At 39.5% G+C, this 23690-nt stretch overlaps 1 protein-coding gene across 4 annotated transcripts in view; it reads right to left on the bottom strand.

The window, feature by feature from the left end:
* The window catches only part of LOC140119166 (interleukin-5 receptor subunit alpha-like), a 40514-nt gene extending 17818 nt beyond the window's left edge, over positions 1-22696 (bottom strand). The window contains exons 1-4 of one of the 4 annotated variants that reach the window (XM_072137915.1): positions 22487-22696; positions 11321-11430; positions 7219-7376; positions 5306-5453 (exon numbers count right to left, since the gene is read on the bottom strand). In XM_072137915.1, the coding sequence (XP_071994016.1) occupies positions 5306-5453; positions 7219-7376; positions 11321-11417 (403 nt within the window). In that variant the 5' untranslated portion in view covers positions 11418-11430; positions 22487-22696. The remainder of the gene's footprint in view (positions 1-5305; positions 5454-7218; positions 7377-11320; positions 11431-22486) is intronic. The other 3 variants (XM_072137917.1, XM_072137916.1, XM_072137918.1) reach the window with 3 other exon arrangements.
* Between the last annotated feature and the right edge of the window lie 994 nt (positions 22697-23690).

The raw sequence follows: 23690 nt of genomic DNA, 5'->3' as shown, positions 1-23690 counted from the left end.
GCTGTATACTACTGGGGGCAGTCTGCCTGTATACTACAGGGGGCAGGCTGGGTTGGCTGTATACTACAGGGGGCAGGTTGGGCTGGCTGTATACTACTGGGGGCAGGCTGGGCTGACTGTATACTACAGGGGGCAGGCTGGGCTGGCTGTATACTACAGGGGGCAAGTTGGGCTGGCTATATACTACAGGGGGCAGGCTGGGCTGGCTGTATACTACAGGGGGCAGGCTGGGCTGGCTGTATGCTACTGGGGTCAGGCTGGCTATATACTACTGGGAGCTGGCTGGCTATATACTACTTGGGGCTTGCTGGCTATATACTGGTCTCGACTTATACTCAGGTCAGCTTATACTTGTGTGTATACTGTGGTTTAAGTAATTTCAGCTTACCTGATGCAGGTCCTAATTCCACAGTACACAGAACTGGTCTGGTATCCAGAAGAATAGTACATAAAAGGAAAAAGTAAGTAAGCCAAAACTTTATTACAAAGACATAAAAACCTAAGTGATCATGTCAGATCCGCCGGAAGGGACATCGTGTCTGCTGGTCCTTTCATCCTCCACACTGACAATGCAAGCGGTCTTCCCCGAGTTTCTGCAGATCTCCGCTCTGGCTCCATCCCTTGTGCGCAGCGAGTTACCCCTGCTGCATCCAGGACGCGTGCACTTTAGGGAAGTTAAGGCTGTCTGTCTTCTTTATCAACCTGGGATCCTGCTCCTATGGGAACTTGGGGGTGGATCTCAGGCTGCATAAATTGGATCTGGACCTTCCACCTGTGCCAGTGTTTGTCCTTCTGGAACTCACAGCCTAGCTGGATTCCTGGTCATCTGTGCCCCTTAGCGTTGTTGCTTCACCCCGATATTGTATTCGCCAGTTTGGTTACTCTTCTATGTCCAATGTCTGTACATTTTTAGTTCTCTTTTCTTGCGTCTGCTTTTGTTTCTTATGCTGTTTTGTATCCCGCTTGTTTCATCCTTGTTCATCCTGTTTTTTCCCTCTGTCTGAATACTGTCCTAACGCCCACACTGCAGTTTTCTGTCCGTACCACCTCACAGCGGCTGACAGACCTATTTGGGTTCCTCTCACCTCCCAGGGCCTTGCAGGGTAGATAGGAGGTTGCTGCGGCAGAGGCTCCCTACCTTCAAGGGGGTTTCTGCCTTGGTAGGGTCTAGACTGTAAATCAGTGCAGGGTTAGTTCGCCCTCTTGCTCCGTTCTGTCAGTTGCTCTCAGACTAGTGTGGTAGTTTGTTTTGTGTACAGTATTCCAGTTGTGAGTTTTTCCTAACAGATCATTTTTGCACATCATGAAGACAAAGGAAGGGTGACATGTTATGAACACGAATGAGCAGGACCGGATTAATGGGAGGGCTCCTGTGGCACGCGCCTTGGGGTTCTCACCACGATTTCAGGTTCAGACTTCCAAACTTGCAGAATGAAGTTTCAAAAAGGAGGGCTGATGGTGAGGGGAGAGCAGTGGTTTCAGCCTGCCCTGGGAACAGCAGACAAGCCTTGGAGCAGCAGACCAAGTGACTGAGAAAATCTCTGGAAGTGGTAGGTGGAGCTGAACAGCAGGAGACTGAGAGCTTGACAAACAAAGTTCAGAGTTATCAAGAAGAAGTTTAGGGATGTGAGGAGGAGGTGTATGCTGCAGTGAAAGAAGTGAGCATCAGGTGTGAGGAGAAGTAAAAGGTGTCATCACATCTTATGACTCCTGTTCCTGGTTTTGATGCTGTCCCCCTGTAATACATTTAGCTATGTTATCGCTTCTATGCAACATGTTACATTAATCATTTTAAAAAAAGCATCAAAGTAAAGAAAAATGAGTGGCAATCATTACTTTTAGAAATGAAGGTCGGTTAGTCTTAAAAATTGGGAAAACTTTGAAAGCGTCCTCAAGTGCAGTTGCAAAATTCATCAAGGGCTACAAAGAAACTGGCTTACATGAGGACTACCCCAGGAAAGGAAGTCCTAGAGTCACCTCTGCTGCAGAGCATAATTATATCTGAATCACCAGCCTCAGAAATCACAGGTTAACAGCCGCTCATAAAAAGAGACTTGTTTGGGCTAAAGAACACAAGGAATAGACATTATACCAGTGGAAATCTGTGTGTTGGTCTGTTGAGACCTGAGGTCGCACTACATTTTATCCCGAAGAGTAATAATACTCTTCTTACCATTGTTTCGCCGATTTCTACAATTATAAATAAAGTGTGAGGTAGGGGCATTATATAGTATGGGGGGGTGGGCATCATATAGTGTAGGGCAGTGGTGGCGAACCTATGGCACGGGTGCCAGAGGCGGCACTCAGAGCACTTTTTGTGGGCAACCGGGCCACTGCCCCAGCATACCAGACAGGACTCAAAGAATCTTCCTGCAGTTCCAAGCAACTTAAAAGATGTTGCTTTCAGTCATATTTTGATGCTGACTTCGCTACTTGGGACTGTAGGAAGAGGGAGAATTAGGCCCTTTCCACACTCGTGAGTGTGATGCGATGAACTCACATCACACTCGCAATGCGTGTTGCTCGGATCGCACGGCCAGAACACTGCAAACCGGAACTGAACTGAACATCACACTTGCGAGGATGGAATGGGCCTTAGACAGAGTCGAATTATTTTTGGAGGACCTCTTGCTGGTCCCATGATTCTCTGTGTACAGAGGGAGACTGGAAAGAAGCTAAAATGATGAAAAGTTTCCATCTTTCCACTGTGTTGCTGTTCTCAGGTTTTTTTGGTCGACACCTTGCGATAAATAAGTAGGGTTTTTGGTTGCAGTTTGGGCACTCGGCCTCTAAAAGGTTCGCCATCACTGGTGTAGGGGGTTATACAGTGTAAGGGGAGGGCATTATACAGTGAAGGGGGCCGGGATTATACAGTGCTTTTGTGCAATGTCAATATACTGCAATTCATGCAAAGCAATCATTACTGCACATAAATATCGCAGTAATGATTGTGTAACTCCTATTTTATGTGCAGGCACTGAGGGCATAAGAGATTGAGCAACTCAGGTGGTGCATTATACTGCGTAGTGGCACTAATTGGGAGTAAGAAAGAGGTGTTATACAGTGCGGGGGGGGGGGGTTATACAGTGCAGGGGGGGTTATACAGTGCAGAGAGATGGGCATTATACAGTGCAAAGGGGTAGGTTATACAGTGCAAGGGAGGGATTATCATTATATAGTGTGTGTGGGGGGTGTTATACAGTGAGGGGTTGGGCATTATACAGTGCAAGAGGAATGGGCATTATATAGTGCAAGGGGGATGGGCATTATACAGTCCAGGGGGGTAGGTTATACAGTTCAAGGGAGGGATGGGCATTATATAGTCCAAGAGGGGTAGGTTATATAGTGCAAGGGAGGGATGGGCATTATGCAGTGCAGAGGGGGGGGTTATACAGTGCAAGGGGGATGAGCATTATACAGTGTGGGGGGGCTTTATACAGTGAGGGGGGTTGGGCATTATACAGTGCAAGGGGGATGGGCATTATACAGTCCAAGGGGGTAGGTTATACAGTGCAAGGGAGGGATGGGCATTATGCAGTGGAGGGGGGGGGGGTTATACAATGCAAGGGGGATGAGCATTATACAGTGTGGGGGGCATTATACAGTGTGGCCGGTGGTTATACAGTGGGGGGGCATTATACAGTGTGGGGGTGGTTATACAGTGCAGGAAGTTTGACATTATACAGTGTGGGAGGGGGTTATACAGTGTGAGGGGAGGGGGGGCATTATATAGTGCAGGGGGAATGGGTGTTTTAACATAAATCATAGTACTGTGCAAGCAAACACACTGACACACACTACATTCATACATGATACATGTAAATAAACATGTACATAAGGCTGACATATAGGTCAGGCATCACACCTACATACACACACTGCACACTGCACAAAAACACATAAACATCAGAAACATACATACTTTTCAATGTTTCTGATGAAGATCAGGGCACTGACTGCAGGGCTGAGTAGTAGCTGGTCCGGGCTCACACATGCTTCCCTGCCCCTCCCCCTCCTGCTCTACTGATGTAGCAGAGTTTAGTGGGAGGAGCTGCTAACACAGACAGCAGCATAAAGCAAGAAGCTTTTCCCTAGCCCAATGCTACCGAGTGCCGATGCCTCTATCCTCCAAGTGCAGGCTGCCTGTCTCCTCTGATTTGGGTCATGCGACCAGAGCCTGTCCTAAGTAGCTGAGCTCCGGTCACATAATCTTCTATCCTGCTGGGAGGTACAGCAGTGACATGAAGAGGCTGCAGCTCCTGGCTCAGACATAGAGATTTGAGATTTGGATTTATATGCATCAGTAGATTTTCAAGGGGTAAAACTGTCTCTATATGTGTCAGAGATGCTTGTAGGGGCGTTAATGCATTTTCTGCATGAGTCCAAATTAAAGATCTTTTTTTTTTTTTTTTTTTTAAGTTTTTTTATTATCAATATGAAAAGTATACATCAATATAAAATATGACATTAGTTATTTTCAACAATCATTATCCATGTGCAATGTGGCATTAATTATTATCAACAATTCTTACTTTCCTTAATAAATATATAACAATTTACAATTCCAAATTAAAGATCTTTGGTTCCAACCACCGTATCTGTGTGCAACGCAGAAAACAAATGGACTCTACATGCCTGGTTCCTACCGTGAGGAGTAGGTGTGATGGTGTGGGGGTTGCTTTGCTGGTGACACTGTTGGGGATTTATTCAAAATTGAAGGTACACTGAACCAGCCTGGTTACCACAGCATCCTGCAGGGGCATGCTACTCAACCTGGTTTGCATTTAGTTGGACCATCATCAGGACAATGACCCCGAACATACCACCAGGCTGTGTAAGGACTCTTTGGCCAAGAAGGAGAGTGATGGGGGTGCTACTCCAGATGAACTGGACTCCACATTCACCAGACCAGAACCCAATTGAGATGGTTTGGTCCAGTGAGCTGGACCACAGAGGGCCAAAAGGGCCAACAAGTGCTAAGCATCTCTGGGAACTCCTTCAAGACTGTTGGAAGACCATTTCAGATGACCCCCTCTTGCAGCTCATCAAGAGAACACCAAGATTGTGCAAATCAGTAATTAAAGCAAAAGGTGGCTACTTTGAAGAACCTATAATCTAAGACATATTTTCAGTTGTTTCAAACTTTTTTTGTTAAGTATATAATTCCATATGTGTTAATTCATAGTTTTGATGCATCAAGTGTGAATCTACAATTTTTATAGTCATGAAAAGACAGAAAACTCTTTGAACGAAAAGGTGTGTCCAAAATTATAAATATATATTAGAGAGAAAGAGAAAGTCTCACCTGGTGGGGCAGTGTAAATAAATTTTGCAGGCTTGCTTTGGAATTTTATTCGTAGGTTGGAGTCACAGAGTCCATTTGAAACTGACCCCACAACTTGAGGATGCATGTGTAGTTTAATTTTGTGATCATTTTCATTTGTCATTTTTATCTTCAAAAAAAAGCAGAGAAAACCCTGTAAAACATTGCAATCACAAGGGAATACCTCTATCTATGAAGGTATTTATTATTCTCCAAATAACTGAAGAAATTAAATGTTGTAATAAACATGGATTGCAAGAAGAACAATACTGTGGAGACAAACATAGAAAATCACTGAGGAAGTAGTAGCTTTATGATGCGGTACCTTTAAAACCAATGTAGGTAATATTTACGCTGGAAATGTTTAAAATGATCTTTTCTGTCTATACTTATAGGGCTGCCATTTTGCCTGAGCTGCAATTAACAACATTTAGATATTGTTAATTCTCCCTAGCATTAGGCTTGACAAAGGGGACGTTCCCCAAAACATTGCACCACCTGATGGCTTGTTCACACACCAGCGCTGGATCCTGAGGCGTCCATGCTTATTCAGGTTGGATGGTCTATTTATATTTTAGAGACTATTGCTTGAACAAATTCTTGCAGATTTTGTGCCTGTTGTGCTACTGACCATCACTTGATGAGAAAGCAAAAGTAGTTTAAATGCAATATACTAGGCTAGCATAATTTTTTGGAATAAAATACTATGAATATGTCATAAATACTTTACATTTGATTAGCATTTTAATGTATCACATTATGTAGTAATTATCTATGTGTAAAATAGGAACCCTCACTAACCCAGGGATGGGAAGGGGGGGGGGGGGTAAGGTCCGCAACACAGTTGGAGCATTTGTAAAGTTCTGTTCGCTCCAAATGCTTGCAAATACAATTTATCTGGTTATCAAATAGAGGTGTATTTTTTACACATATAGGCCTTAATTTATAAAAAAAAAATTGCACCATAGGCAGTTTACTTCACTAATATGCAGAGTTCGCCAGATTACTTGTTGAGCACAGTCTTCATTAATACGGCGCATCCTGCACCCTGCACTACTCAGGTGTGCAGTATATTTTTGGTGTACCTTAAATATGCAGCAAGCAACACAATTCTGTCAAGTCGCAGTGATTAATGTGGAGCGCGGTACAAATCGGCACCAGAACGCCCCTTAAGGCGCAGAATTTTGTGGTGTGGCAGACACAGTGCAGCATGTGCAAATAGTTTGCATGTTCTTTTCAGTGCAAAGTCAGACAGAAAACTGGCACAAAGACTTTTAGTAAATGTGGGCCAAAGTTTTTTGATATTTTATAAAAATATATCCTATTCAAAGCTAATAACAAATGACAAGAATATAGTATAGTGAAAGAGCTTGTATGAAATATTAAACTGGATCCTGCCTGAAAGGTCTTTGCTAGGTGTATACATTTGGCCAAATTTATTGAAACTAGTGCAAACTAGTGCCCGTGGAGTGTGCAGAGTGCGCCAGATTAATTAAAACTGAGGAACAGTCTTCATGAATCTGGCGTCCCCTGCACTGCTCGGAAAGTGTGCACCTTTGTTGTGGCACAGACAGAACTGTGGCGCATTTCGGGAATAAATGTGGAGCAAACTCCGACTAAGCGCTAACACAGCCCTGTATGTGCACATTTTTTATGTTTTGTCGGGCACAGTGCAGCCTCAACAAAAAACTGGTGCAGACACTTTATAACTACATGTGCAAGCAGTTTGCACGTTCTTTTCAGGGCAAAGTCAGACAGAAAAATGGCGCAAACACTTTAATAAATGTGGGCCATTGTATCGCTTAAATCATTTTCTGAATCTAAATATCAGAATAATATTTGAGGTTAAGGATAACATTTTAAAATAAATATACATAGAATAAAACATTTCTTACCCATTGAAGTTTCTTCAAAGGTTTATCTGAAAATCCAAAGGAAAAATTATAGCAGACATTTAAATGTCCTTTTTCAACAATTTCTTCTGCTTCCCAGGACACTTTGATGGAATTGAAGCCAAAAGATGACACTGTAACATTAGGCTGTTGAAGAATAACTGCAAACAGGTCAACATTGATATTACTATGACAATGATAAAAAAATAATAACAATAAAATTAATATTATTGGTTAAAGGGGTATTCGCATCTGGGAATTGACATTTTATATAATTCAATTGCCATATACATACATTTCTTCAATTGGATTTTGTAAAAATTTGTTAAACTAATTTCCCATTAATGAAACCATGTTGTTCCTTGGAAAATAGATTGTTGTCATTGGATTCGACCACAGCTGCTGGAGTTGTTACACTTAGAAACAAATCAATTTTGCATATGAAATGGCCGTGAGATTCTGCATGTTCCGCAGGTGTTATGTAATAATGAACCTTGAATCCAGGGGGTCGGGCATGACTCAAAAGTACATGTGTGACCACTGCTGCCAGGGTGCAATGCTGGTCATATCCAGTGCAAACCATCTTGTTTTTAAGACACAGCTTGGCTTCATTCATGGAAAATTATCTTCACACAGAAACATTATTTTTACTAACATGAAATTGAAGAAATGTATATATATATATATATATATATATATATATATATATATATATAGGATGAATAAACCAAGTGATTGTTTTTCATTTAACTTTTCATTTTTTTTATTCCCCTTCTTCAAAAATCTACCACTATTTTACATTTCTAGAAGAACAAACGAAGGTAAGCTCCAGCGAGGATCCAAAAATGTGGGAAGTCAAGAAAAAATATATGAAAAAATCAAAAAAATGGAAGCATTAAAAACTAACTTTTAATTCATAAGGTTAAAAAACCATGTGCACATGGGAAAGAAAAAAGCCATGACGCGTTTCGGAAGTCAATCCTTAGTCATACTGGCGAGTATGACTAAGGATTGACTTCCGAAACGCGTCATGGCTTTTTTCTTTCCCATGTGCACATGGTTTTTTAACCTTATGAATTAAAAGTTAGTTTTTAATGCTTCCATTTTTTTGATTTTTTCATATATATTTTTTCTTGACTTCCCACATTTTTGGATCCTCGCTGGAGCTTACCTTCGTTTGTTCTTCCACATTGTCTCGGAGCGGCCCGACTTCTTTGCTCCGTGCGCCCGATCCTCATATGGCCTCCTACATGTCGGTGAGCTGAAAGAAAGACTTTATTTCCTTTTGTTTTTTACATTTCTAGAAACTTTACTATCAAGTAATGGTATTTTATATTCTGTAACATACTGGGAAATTTCCAAATGCTGTGAAAATGAGAAAAAAAACCCATTTGCAACAGTTTCTTGTGGGCTTCATTTGTACGGCTTACACTGTGAGCTCCAAATAACACTTCTACTTTATTCTTTGTGTTGGTATGATAATGGGGATAGTTTACATAGGTTTTATTTTAAAAAATATACGGTAAACGTTTTGTATAAAGATTCTGATGTCAATAACTTTTCCATACTTCAGCGTACAGACCTATGTAAGGTGTAAATTTTTGTAGGACAAAGTGACATTTTCGTTGCTACCATTTTGGGGACTGTATGACCTTTTGATCACTTTTTATAAAAAAAATGTATGTGTTGCGAAATGGAGATTCAGACATTTGTCAATATATTTTGATAGATCAGGGATTTTGCTATACGGCCATACTTGACAAACTATGTTTGTTTACTGATTTGTATGTGCTTTCTATGGAAAGGGGTTGATTTGAACTTCTAGGTTTTAAAAAAATTGACTTTTTTATATTTGGGGTTAGAAATACAGTGCAATACAATACAAAAAATTTTTAAAAATTAAATAAAAAATACTGTATATATAAAAGTTCCAAGGCAAGGCAGTTCCCAAATGCAGCCTTCATTTCAGTGCCACTAGGAATTGCATACATGCTTAACCATCATGAAGGCACCCATCAACACTGATCCTGAACTGAAAGCATAGACCAAGATGAGTATTATTTATAATTACTTAAAGTTTAAAACCACTGGAACCTAGTGTTTCTAAACATAACAGATGACACATCAATAAACTATGGCAGGTAATGAGACGAGGTACAATGGTAGGTAACAGAACTAGGAGCTAGTGCAAAAATGAAGGCAAGGTATTGCAATAGAACTCTAGAGTACAGTGTAAAATCAGAGTAGACATACACATAACAAGACAGAAAGCATAGGAACCATAACAAGAGACAACTCAAACATATTACCGGATTGACGGTCGAACAGCCAATCTGGCAAATTGATGGCCCTGGCAACTGCCCATGGCTATGCTTAGCAAGGGACACACACTAGTAATGAGGGTCTCTGGGCACCTAATCAGGGACACCTAAGCACTCTAGCAACTAGGCATGGCTATGAATAGCCAGGAGGACAACATGACCAATTACAGCCATAGCCAGTTGCTTTTGGGCAGCAATCTGCAGAATTGTCTGTTTCACTGCCAATCCGGAAGGTTGGCTCATTTCTAACTATAACCCTCAGCAAAACCAGTTTTATAAAGGAGTAGTTGCTTTATGCAACTAACCAACAGGTGAAGAGAACGGAACAGAAACCAAAGTTTTTATATCCCTAAAGAGCTAGTGCACCAAACCGAAAGCAGGAACATAGTGCCCAATTCCACAACAAATCAGCAGACAGGGAGAAAATGTTAACTAGTACAGCAAGCCATCATTACATTTCAGATTTTATTTTTGTACAGTATAAGCCTATTCTCAAGACAAGGAAGAGGTGTAGGTCCTGAGATTACCCAGAACCTCTGTCCCTGCCTACTTGCCCACACTGCGTTAATCTTCTAGTGACAACTGGGCAAAAGCCCGTATTCTGAGTATGTGCACCGAACAGGTAATAACCAAACAAAGAGATAGACAGACACAAGGGAGGTCAGGTTAATCAGGTCAAAACCAAGATGGCAACTTGTTACAGAATTGAAATGCAAAGAATATTCAAGAAATCAAATAGACACGGGACAGAATACATTGCAAAAAGCCCTGTAGATTAAGTAGAACTATAAGTAAAATGAAACCAGGATAACCAGCACTAAATTGAGTGGGGCATGTTTAAATGGTATAAATGTAGTTCCTGGTAGCAGATTGGTTAAGCAATTGATTATTCCAACAGCTCCTGAGATATACCCCCAGATTAAATATGTAGAAAAATGAATATTACCCCCTCTGCAGAGCAAAACACCTGAAAAATACATTATACAATATAAAGGCCAATTTTAATTTTAATAATTTCTATAAAATCAGCAAATCTTGCTGAGTTTTCTGCAATTTTCTCATCTCGTACTACACATTTCATTTAAATTATCTGCCCAATATATACATTTCTTCAGTTGGATATTATTATTATAAAAAAAAGTACATTTGTGAAGACAATTTCACATAAATGTAGTCATATGGTACCTTAGAAACAAGATTGTTGTCCTTGGAAATTACCACCTCTGCTGGAGGGATTGCACAAGGAAACAAACTGATTTTGCATATGAAATGTCCAGGAGTTGCAACATGTCCCACAACTGTCCTGTGGTAATGAACACTGAATAAAGATGGTCATTCAAGCAACAAGAGTGAATTCCTGGCCACCACTGCCAGGGTACAGGGGTGGTCGTACCCAAGGACAGCCATCCTATGACAAACCTCTTGTTTCTAAGAGACAACATGGTTACATTTACAGGACATTATTTTCAGACAGGTAGATTTGTGAGATGGGAATTCCCTTTTAATTCCAGCAATTCTGAAGTAAAATTGTGTTTTAAATTACTGTATTTTAAATGCCACACTGAGTCCAACTTTTTGGGATTTTTCTTGGATTTTCTGCTGGTCAGATGTATCTTAGCAGTTTTTCCTTATCAATGCATGTGGCGTTTGGCCCTTAGTGAATTTGCGAGTTTTTAAAACAAAAGTCACATAAAAGTCTCAAAAAGTTGCAATTATTGATGCTGCTATATGTACAATAAATAAAATGTACAATGTGAAAACCAAAAGAATTCTCAGATACTTACAATTCCCACTACAATCTGTTTCATCCACTTGGTTGAAAACCATCATGTTCGTCAGGTGTAATAGCAAAACATATTTAATTCCTTGATAAGCCATCATTCTCCACAATCCTCTAAATTAATAAAATATTATTTATAGATTATGCACTAATATCAATTTATCCATTGGATTATTTTTAAAATGTTGGTGAGATCTCTAGTTTCAGACAGAATTACCATGCAAGTTCATGTTTTCCGTTTTTTCCATTCTTGGGCTACATTAACTAAAAACAGTGCACACTGCACTACATGATAAATGTGTTGCACAGTCCAACTGTGACCGCAACATCCCTTTTAGTGCAGGAATTTGTGTCGCATGAAGAATAGTGCAGCCATAACACAAAGTCGCATGCAACACATGTGGAGCGGACACTTCTTAAATACCGTATATACTTGAGTATAAGCCGAGTTTTTCAGCACCAAAATTGTGCTGAAAAAACCTAACTTGGCTTATACTCGAGGTTATAAAAAATTAACACTGTACTTACCTTTACGATGCCTCCGCAGTTCCTCTTCCTGCTTCGAGTGCTACGGCTCCATCTTCAGGTCCTCTGACTCCTCTACAGGTCCTCCAGCTCCTCTTCGGGTCCCTGCTCAATGCAGGTGGCACACAAACAATGACGTCGGCAAGCGGCTGACTTCATTGTGTGAGCCAGCTATGTGGGAAACTGAAGAGGAGCCGGAGGACCCGAAGCAAGAAGGCTTGGCATACTCAGGGCTGGCTGGCTATATACTGGGCGGGATGGACTAGCTATATATGGGGGGCAGGGGCTGGCAGGCTATATACTGGGGGGGCAGGGGCTGGCTGTATATTGGGGGGCAGGGACTGGCAGGCTATATACTGGGGGTATGGGCTGACCGGCTAATTACTAGGGGGCAGAGGCTGGCTATATACTAGGGGAGCAGGGGCTGGCAGTCTATATACAGAGAGAAGGGGGCTGGCTATATACTGGGGCAGGGGGCTGGCCAGCTATATACTGGGGGGAAGGGGGCTTAATAGCTATAAACTGGGGGGAGGCTGTGACAAATGTATTTCCCACCCTAGGCTTATACTCGAGTCAGGAGGTTTTAATGGGTTTTTAGTGTTAAAATTAGGTACCTTGGCTTATACTCAAATATATATGGTACATGTGCAAGCAGTTGGCACATAAAATAACGTGCAAAGTCTGAAAGGAAACTGGCACAGGGACCTTAGTAAATGGTGCCCATTATGCTTCTTTTTTGTAGCACAACTCAAAGTCATGATAATAAACTATTTAACATTTGTATATATTATGTGCAACACTGCTTTTCAGGACCCAAAACTTTATATCATTATGTTAACAGAATTGTGTAAGGGTATTTTTGTGTGAATATCTTACATTTTCACTAGTCCCATTTTTGGACAAAGTGATTTTAGAAAGTCATTCTTAACCTCTAGAGACATTAGAATTGTTTATAGAAGGTAGAGCAAATTTCTTAATTTGCAGAATATCCTGGAATTTCCTTGTAGATTTTGAAGTGGATCAATGAGGTGTATCAACTGCCTGTATCCCCTCTTGAATGGCCTAATTAAAAGTTATCACAGGCAGCTCAGGGGTCCTTCAATGGACCACAGGCAGAAAAGACCTTCCATTGGCCACCCACAATTGCACCTGTGGGGTGCCTATGTGTGTCAAAGGTCTCTCTCTCCATATTTGACCACTGTGTCTAAGAGGTTAAACACTCGAGTTGAGAGCGTTTTTGATCACAGGTGTTAATGCTAGGGCTGGGCTGTGATAACAAAGCCCAGCGGTGGCACAAGCAGAATGCTAAGTAATGCCGTGCCATAGAAGAAGTACACTTAATGACAGCCATAAAAAACCAATAAAGATGTTATTAAGGTGTTACGTTTGACCCCAACTAGATGGTATGTTTGACCTAACAAATCACTCTCTCCTAATTTTTTGGACACTTTTGGAAACTTTATCGCACATCTGCCCAAGAATTTTTTTCTATTTTACTTGGTGATGTAAAATCACTAAATTATTCGGGTGCTGAGACCCTTTTGTCAAGGGGGTCTGTCAAAATCTTTTGTCAAAAGAAAATTCAATATTTATGTATGTAATATAGCGTGGTAAACCATTAAACCATTTGTGAATTTGGTTTTTACTACGGTAATATCTTATGTTAATGATACCTAACTGTATAACTCTTTATGTAAAATTACCACTGCACTACAATGAACACCAGTGATAATCTGTCTGCTATCTCTGTTATCATGTGTATAAAAAATTTGATTGGATAGAATTACATATAATTTGTGAGTCAAGATCGGAGGTGGATTGACAGAATCGGGGGGGTGGTGGACCCACTGAACCACCACGAACAATGACATGAACCCACGCCTGGGAGTGGAGTCTAAGTGGCAACCAGTATTCCCCAGAGCCTGCCGCAAATCAGGTTGGACTTGCTGAGGTGAGATACCACCAGGGCACTCCAAAAGCACAACTTACTTGCAATAGTGGCCAAGGCGAGGTACAGAAAAGGCAGGCAGAATCAGAGTCGCAGTCAAGCAGGAGGTCAGGACAGGCGGCTAAGGATCGGAGTCGGGGACTTAGAAGAAGGTCAAGACAGGCGGCACAGAATCAAGGTCAGGAAACAGAGCAGAGGTCATAACTGGTAATAACAAGAGTCACAATAACATACTTTCTCTCAGGCAACAGGGCACAAAGATCTGGCAGGGGACAAAGAAAGAGGCAGGCTTTATATCAGGGCACCGACCAACCAGAACCAATTAGCTGCGGCGCTGGCCCTTTAAATTTCACAAAGCCAGCTTGTGTGCAATAGGGGGCAGGTTCGCACGCTCCGGACCAGAAGAGCCGTTGCTGGAGCGTGGACGGGTGAGTAACCCTACAGCAGCTGCTTACTGTAAGTTACAGTTATGAGTTTCATGTACTGCAGAATATTACATACCCCACTTATTATTTAGCTCCTAATGATTACAATGTCCTGAATATACAGTATATAGTTTTGTTATTTTTAAATAAGGTAAAAAAAAATGCAACTCTACAAAAAAAAAAGGTAAAATTCCAGTATTTCTTCACTGATACTACCTTTATTACTTTTTTTAAATTTTTATAGTTTCAAAATGGCAAAAAAGAAGTAAATTAAACATATGGAAGTTTTTTTCCTCTTAACGTTCACATTTAGTGATAACTAATGAAAAATCAAGCATTTGGTGTGCAGAGATGCCTAACATTTTTAGTTTTTTTTTTCTTTTATTAGTTTATATAAACTTTTCAAGGGGTAGGGTGTAATTAGAATTTACACTTTACATTTTTTTTCATATATTTTCTAAAATGTAAAAAAATACCGTTTGTATTCTTTCAATTGTGGGTGTTCGCAGTAATGTTTGCTGAAGTATGCAACAAAGAACCATTGCTTATGAAAAGTGTTATTCATCTACCATCTACAATTATAGTAATCTTGACACGCTTGCGTAGCTGAAAAAAAAAGAGTTATAAAAAGCAAACCCGAATGTGGGGATGCAATATCTGGTTCTCTGGACTGCTAAATATTCATGCCAACCTGGGAGAGGAAAGTATGGGAGTGGGAGGTGACATTACGCAAGTGGTGTGAATAATTAACAGCTTGCAGCTCCGGGCATCGCACACCCACTCTCCGGGTTACTTTTTATAAGGCACATTTTCAGCAATCCAAGATGAAAGAAGATCAGCTCTGGGAGGAGAAGAGGATTTTAAGTGAGTATCTGTTGTTAATTTTTGCTTACTGGTAATGGCAGATTTTTATTAAGGAAGACATTTCACCACTTACACACTCCACCTATCTACATCTGTTAATAGGTGCAATGTGCTGATTCTAACAAAGATAGAATTTTCTCTCTAGCACACTGTCAGGACTCGGGGTCAGTGAAACCCCTGGACCACCGCAGATGATGACTAGAGATGGCAGAATTGATACAAATTCAATTCGACCCGCTTCGCCGAATTTCCAGAGTAAATTTGATTCAAACAAAATTGAATCATAACGAATCACAGCATGTGACGTAACAGTATGTCACACGCCGGGTGCGGGTGCATGGAGAGGGCTCATCGGCTGAGCCTTCTCCACAGCCGGTAAGTGTTTGCTGCAATACCCCGCACATCGACGCTGACAGAGCTGCCAGCAGCTTCAAAAAGATGCCGTCGCCGCCATCTTGCAGAGGATTGTCGCTCCCCTGACATCATCGGGGAGCGGCGATCCGTCGCCATGACAGCCTCCGAAGCCCCGAGGCTGCTTCATTTTAACTCTTTCATTATAATGTGCGATCACCACATTGTAATGAATGAGGAGACAAATCAAACAAACAAAGTCAAACTATAGTATGGTAGTATATGATAGGATCGATCAGACAACCAAGGGTTAAAGTACCCTAGGGAGCCAGAAAAAATAGTAAAAATTTAAATTAAAAAAAGGTTAAAAAAAATGATAACAAAAAACCTAAAAATTTTAATCACCCCCCCCTTCCCTAAAACTGATATAAAAATAAATAAACAGTAAAAAACATAAACACATTAGCTATCACTGCGTCTGAAAATGCCCAATCTATCAAAATATAGTAATGTTTTTTTTCACTGTGTTTAACCCTGTAATAGAAAATAGGGCCTAAAGTCAAAAATGGCACTTTTTGCCATTTTGAAAAAAATAAAAAAATAAAAAAAAAACTGATCAAAAGGTCGTACAGTCTTTAAAATGAGAGAAATGAAAAGGGCATAAAAAGTCGCAAAGAAGACAACACCAACAGCTCCGTAGACCAAAGTATAAAAAATTTATTAGCGCCAGAAGATAGCAAAATAATTTTTGTGGGTTTTTTTGTGCAGGAGGTTTTAATATTTGTAAATGTATGAAAACATTATAAAAGCTTTACAAATTTCGTATCCCTACTGCCACACATTGAGGAACACTACCGCCATACAGTGAGGAAAACTACCGTCATACAGTGAGGATCACCAACGCCATACAGTGGGGGACACTACCCCTATACAGTGAGGAACACTACCCCCACACAGTGAGGAACATTACCGCCATACAATGAGGAACACTACCGCCATACAGTGAGAAACACTACCGCCATACAGTGAGGAACACTACCGCCATACTGTGAGGAACACTACCTCCATACAGTGAGGAACACTACCCCCATACAGTGAGGAACACTACCGCCATACAGTGAGGAACACTACCGCCATATAGTGAGGGACACTACCACCATACAGTGAGGAACACTACCGCCATACAGTGAGGAACACTACCCCCATACAGTGAGGAACACCACCCCCATACAGTGAGGAACACTACCGCCATACAATAAGGAACACTACCGCCATACAGTGAGGAATACAACCGCCATACAGTGAGGAACACTACCGCCATACAGTGAGGAACACTACCGCCATACAGTGAGGAACACTACCCCCATACAGTGAGGAACACTATGGCCATACAGTGAGGAGCACTACCTCCATACAGTGAGGAACACTACCGCCATACAGTGAGGAACACTACCGCCATACATTGAGAAACTCTATGGCCATACAGGGAGGAACACTACGGCCTTACAGTGAGGAACACTACTGCCATACATTGAGGAACACTAGCGCCATACAGTGAGGAACACTACCCCCATACAGTGAGGAACACTACCCCCATACAGTGAGGAACACTACCCCCATACAGTTTTCATTTTTCACTTCATTTTTCAATATATAACGTTTTAGTTTTTCCCTGGTAAGAGCTGTGTTATGGCTTTTTTTTCTGCGTAACAATATGCAATTCCTAATGATGGTATTTAATATTCCACTTACTATGAAGCGGAAAAAAATTGTGAATGCATTGAAAATGACAAAAAAAAACACATTTGTGCCATTTTCTTGGTGGCTTGGATTTTACGCCTTTCACTGACACCCCAAATGACATGTCTACTTCATTCTTTGGGGCAGTATGATCACATCGAAGCCATATTTGTGTAGGTTCTATAATGTTTTCATAAATTTACAAAAATTAAAACCTCCTGTACAAAAAAAACCATCTTCATTTTGCCATCTTCTGGCGCTAATAATGTTTTCATACTTTGGTGTGTGGTATAATTTTTTGTGACTTTTGATGACTTTTTCAATGCTATCATTTTGAGTACTGTATGACCTTTTGATCACTTTTTATTGAATTTCTTATATTTTCCCTAAATGGCAAAAAAGTTAAATTTGTAACTTTGGGCACTTTTTTATGTTACAGGTTTTAACGCCAGGAAAAAACTTTATTATATTTTGATAGATCGTACATTTTAATTAGATTTCATTTTTTTTTTTTTTTACTATTTTTCAGACCCCTTAGGGTACTTTAACCCTGGGTTGTCTGTTTGATCCTACCATATACTGTTATACTACAGTATGGTATAGGGATGTGCAAATCATACATTGTAATAGATAGCCTAAAACATGACAGACTCGGATCTTTGTGTGACCCGAGGCTGTCATGGCAATGGATTGCTGCTCCCCAATTACATCAAGGGGCACCAATTGCGAGTGTTAGCAACAGGTGTTTACTCCATTGTGCAGAAAACACCCGGTGAGTATGAAGAGGTGAGTATGAAGTGTTTTTTTGTCTGTTCATTGAGAAAACTACTATAGAGTTTATTGTAGAGTTTAAAATCTGCTCTCTTTTTACATTAAGGAACTGGTTACTGTAACTATTGCACAACACTATGGTAACTATTCCATAAACTTACGTAACTTGTATGTATGTTTTGTAAGAAAGAAATAAGTACACACAATAGCTCCTAGGAGAAAAGTCTATTAATAAGCTCAGACTGTAGTACAACAGCTTCAAAAGTAATAGTAATTGTAGAATTTTGTCACCTTGGTGGACAAGGATGTATCTAATATGTCCTAGATAGTAAGAGCTACAACTTTTGATTTAGAATCACAGTTCTGGTGGAAGCTGCAAAAAAAAAATTTTCAGGATTGTATTTCTAGGTGCCAGAGAACCTAAGATATTCATGGTTATAGTGAAGTTTGGTGTGCGATCTTTATATACACAACATTAAAGATCAGATATTTCATAGAGCACCTCTTAGGCCAGGCCTAAATTCATTATTATATTTACCAAAAGTTGCATTGCTGCAACATAAAAGACACTTTAGCCCATAAAAAGGAACTTTTATTCATGATTTTTATTTTAAAAATATACACTAATAGAATAAGGATTTTTAATAGAAAAAGTGAGAGTGCATGTTAAAAAATACATAGTAGTGGTAGTAGTGGTGTTTTGTTATCAATTATTGATTTACAATGTTTTTGGCTAGAGATTTCTGTGTGATTCTCATGCATATATTTTCAGATAACTCTGTGGCTGTAAGATAGAGTCATTATTATGAGTCCTGTGATAACATTACTCTTTTCACTCTAATATTTTATATTATACAGTATCGAGGTATGAATTCATTCCTGTATCTCATATCGCAGAACATACACAGTCTACTCTACAGTTTGTCCTATTGATATCTATATCACAAGATATAGCGGTCACTGGAGCTAGACCCAAGATCCCGCTAATCAACACTATTCTGTTACACCACTTAGTTCCAATTTAACACAACTAACTCTCACTGTATTGTTTAACTTCACTTGTTGCATAGACTCTTACTTATGGTCCTTACTCTATTAGTGTATATTTTTTAATAAAAGTCATGAATAAAAGTAACTTTTTATGCGCTAAAGGGCCATTTTCATTGCAGCTATACAACTTTTGGTAAATATCTTCATATACAGACACTGTCACTTTAACAGTTATTATCTTTGTTTGTTTGACACCTAGAAACAGAATCCTGGTGTCATACTAAAGAGAAAATTCTAATGTAGGTGCCATGGATCCAAAGTTATAGCTCTCTTTAATGTTGCATAGAGGGATCATTTCACAGCCTCCAGATAACCCAAATATTATCTGCTCCTGTTGCTAATATTAGCCCTTGCTTAGTCAAGGTACCGGCGTCCACACAACACACAGCATGGGTAAGCTGATTGCTACTATATCTACTGTAGGAAAGGCACATAGCACTTTAATAATATGTTACAGGAACATGTTGTGCTGGATTATCATGTACTGTTGCACTGGCATTTTATAGCAGATTTCCAATAGCTTTGCATGGCAATATATCCTGATATAAAATATTCACTTGCTGATTTGTTATGTGGGGATGCATTAGTGGAACTCCCGAGGACAACTTACCTTTTACTGTACTTCAAAGTCATACTGTTATACTGTTGTTTTAGATGGTAATAATTAATAAAAGGAGATTTAATTTTGAACAAAATGGTGTAATGAAATGTTTATGGACCAGATATCACTCATGCGGTTTTTTGAGGTTATATTGAGTTGTAAATGGAGTGGGTTCGCATAAAGAAATCTCATAGACAAATGTTGTTCTATCATTTTGTGCTAATCATTTGGTTTGGGGTTTCAAAAATATATGCGTGTAATCACTATATTTTGCAAGTTTTCTTAAAATTTCTAGTTAAAAAGCAGATTTTTAGTTATTTCAGCTATAGTGATTTTAAGATGAAAAATTAATGTGAACATATGACTATATGAACATTTCCATTGTTCTTGAAAATAAAACACTTGTTGTATAGTTTATTAAACAGATTTATTAGTTTTATCATATGTTCACTAAAGGAATCTGCACCGTCATGCTTACAATCACAAAATTTTGCAAAGGATATGGAGAAGCAAGAAATTCTGACAATTCCAACAATTCTCACCAATTATAGCTTGTGGCGCCTTCCATCTCCCGAGCAGCTCTTCTTTACAATTATTGTACATGCTTGTTATAAAGATATCAACAAGGTGAGAATTTTTATCTAACTAGGATACTTCATTTAATTAAGAGCTACACATGAATCTCGCACTTTCTTTTCCCCCTCTCTATATGGTATAGTTTCACCTCCGTTGAACCACCTCTAATCCTGCACTAAATTTGCACAGCTGCTCCACCCCCCCCCCCCCTCTGAATGCATTTTCCAAATACACTTATTAACAACCATATACGGCGCTATTGCCTGCTGGCTGCTGTGGCAGTTAGAAGCTGAGCTGTGATTGGTTGCTATTTTGCCACAGGTCATTAATATGAGCCCTGATCTTTGATTGGTTACTATCGGCAATAAATATAAGGCAGCTTATGTGTGAGATAATATGGATAGGGAAAAAATTGAGTGACAGAGCAACAGAGAGACGAACAGAGAGACAGACAGATAGACTGTCAGACAGACAAAGAGAGACAAAGACAGTTGGAGAGAGAGACAGTCAGAGACAGATTGCCAGAGACAGTCAAATACAGTCCGAGAGAAAGACAGAAAGAGAGTGTCAGAGAGTGACAGACAAAAAGACAGAGCGACAGTCGGAGAAATATAGATAAAGAGAGAGGTATAGCTAAGAGTAGTTATGGGCATCGCAAGAGCTACAGTTAGTATATAATATAATACACCCCTCATATTTATTTAAATACTTTATTATATCTTTTTATGGCACTACATTCAATATATTAAAGTTTGATACTACTGGTTTAGGGCTTATATAATAGTCTAAATTTGGTGTGCCCTCAAAATAACTCAACATACAGTCATTGGGTGAGATTTAGCTGTAGTGTTTGAGGTAAAACTGTTCTAGTTGTCCATGGAAACCAAAAAGTGTTTAGTTTTAATTCTAAACTGATGTGGGAAAATGTAAGCAGAGCTCTGATTGGTTGCCTTTGGTGACTAAAACAGTTATGCTTTCAGACACTTCTAATAAATGTCCCACATTAAGTCTAAATGTGAGTCAAAAGTGTCACTCAAAAGTGAGCTCACCCATAGTGAAAGTTTCAATATGTTCTTTGGCCACCATTATTTTCTAGCACTGGCTAAACTCTCTAGAGCTTTTCAGGTTACCGCTGGAATCCTCTTTCACTCCTCCCACAGACCGAAGCCATGCAACTTCCACCACCATGACTTTAGGCAAGACACACTGGTAGTGGCTCTACTCACCTTGATACTACCTCCTCACCGCACACGCTTGGTACTATATGAACCAAATAACTTTTTATTGGTCTCATCAAATGATAGGACATGGTTCCATTAATCTATGCTGGCAGCAAACATACGTCTGTTTAAAAAGATAGGATGCTGAACATGTACACCCAACTGTTTTGGTCAACCATTGCCGGGCCTGTTTTGAGTGGAACCTGTCTTGTTAAAACACTGTTTGGTTTTGGGCGCTGTGTTGTAGCTCAGTTTCAGGGAGTTGGCAATCTTTTTACAGACTAGGTCATCTTTATGTAGAAAAAACATTTCTGTTTATTCCCATGAGGTGCCATGTTGAATATCCAGTGACCAGTAAGAGTGTGAGAGATCAGTGACTCCAAATTGAACACACCAGTTCCTGTTTCACATCTGAGACCTTGTAAAACTAAGACTCAAGATGGAGTATGGATAATTGGGCACAATTTCACCATATTCACTTAAAGGTGTACTCACTTGTGTGGACTGATGTGCACCTGATACTTTATTTTGTATAATTATTTCCATAAACTTCTGTGAGATACTGTATATTTACACATCCACTTAAATGAAAGTTTAGTATTTTTTTCTCATTTGAATATCCCCTTTCAAATTATAACTACAAGGGCAAATTGATGTCCAAAAACTCTGAGATAGACTGTAGAGCTTCTACATAGAGCACCTCCCACTGCATTCTGCTTAGTGTAACTATTTTTTATATTTGACATTTCCACAGTTTTGAGTGGATCACTGGGGTAGCTGCTTCTATAAAGAGTTTGTCCAGATGACATACCTCACCTAAATAGGCAATATATTAGCAAAATACAAACCGACAACAAAAAAATATTTAATCTTAAAATTGACCAAATATTGCAAAAATTGTTTTATGGTTCTTGATAAGTTCTCAGTATGATTAAATGAATAATTATATAAAATAGCATATCTGTATATCTTTTAGAACACATACATCAATAATCATGTAACATTATGGATTTCGAAATTTTGTGAAACATTAGCAAGTTTGAAGTATCCACATAGCAAATTATTTCTTTATATGAGACAAACAGTATCAATTACTTACCCTTTTCTTCATGCATAATATTCTAGGGATCCCATCTCAAAAACATCAGTTTAGCTCGATAAGAGGTCCTACTTCAGATATATTCCGTTACTCCTATATTTTTATGCTGATAGGCTTGATTGATGTTACTCATTTGGACTGCCCGAAGCTTTACGTTATTAATAATGATCACATATAAATCACTAGTTCCTTACCAGAAACTTGTGCAATTCAAACTGAAATCTCACAGAAGACAAGGAAGTAAGTAAAAAGGAAATGTGTTGGTCATAAACTAGCAACGTGCAAACTTGGATGAGGTGGTTATGTAGCAAAATTATTGATCTAATGAGCTCACACATCAAAATTTTACCCTCAAATATTTTCAGTGGTTTGAATTCAAGTAAGCATGTGTCATATGTTGTACAACTAATTCGAGATAAACATCTCACAGGTATCCAGAAGCTCTCTAGTCTGTCTCAGAGTTTGAGGACATCAATGTGCCCTTGTAGTTGTGTGAATGTGACATTTCACAGGTATGCAGTTTTTTTTCATATTTAAACTTTATTATTTGTCTGAAACATGTAAGGACAAATAACAAACAATTTAGGGTGTAAGGTTACACCCCTAGCAGGAACACACAAAAAGAGCTCCCAGCCTGGGAGACCATTACTGAAGCATATAAGGCATAAGAAGTTGGGCTAAAAGAAAAAGAGAGAAGAATGAAAAGATTGGGGACCAGGAAGGAAAGATGAGTGTCATCAAAGTTCCAAGCCAGTCTGTAGAGAAGAAGGAGACCTATCATATTTTCAACCTATACGGATACAAGCATGGGCCACATTCAGTAGATGACTTGTCACAGATTTTTTTTTATACATAGACCGTGACATGTCTGAGATGGGAAATAGGGCTAAACAGGGGTTGTCTGTCAGATCGTGACCCATCATGTCATGAACCCAGTGTCTTATTATATTCCAAGATTGCTGCAGTCTTGGACATTCCCAAAAGATGTGCAGTATGTCTTCTTCCGCGGAACAACATCACCTGCATAGCATAGCATTTACATGGCAGTATTTTGGTCAGTAAGTTGCATAAGTAGTTGTAAGACCTTATCGACTAATAAGGTCACTGATGATTGTGAGCCAAAATCAGGAATGGTTGAAAATCAGGAATCATCTTTGCTTTATGTTGGCATCATTTTTTTAACATGACTTTATTACAACATTGG

This window comes from Engystomops pustulosus, chromosome 2, assembly GCF_040894005.1.
Source record: "Engystomops pustulosus chromosome 2, aEngPut4.maternal, whole genome shotgun sequence".
Classification (NCBI taxonomy): domain Eukaryota; kingdom Metazoa; phylum Chordata; class Amphibia; order Anura; family Leptodactylidae; genus Engystomops; species Engystomops pustulosus.
The sequence above is the reverse complement of the archived record's forward strand: the minus strand, read 5'-3'. Positions and strand labels throughout refer to the sequence as shown.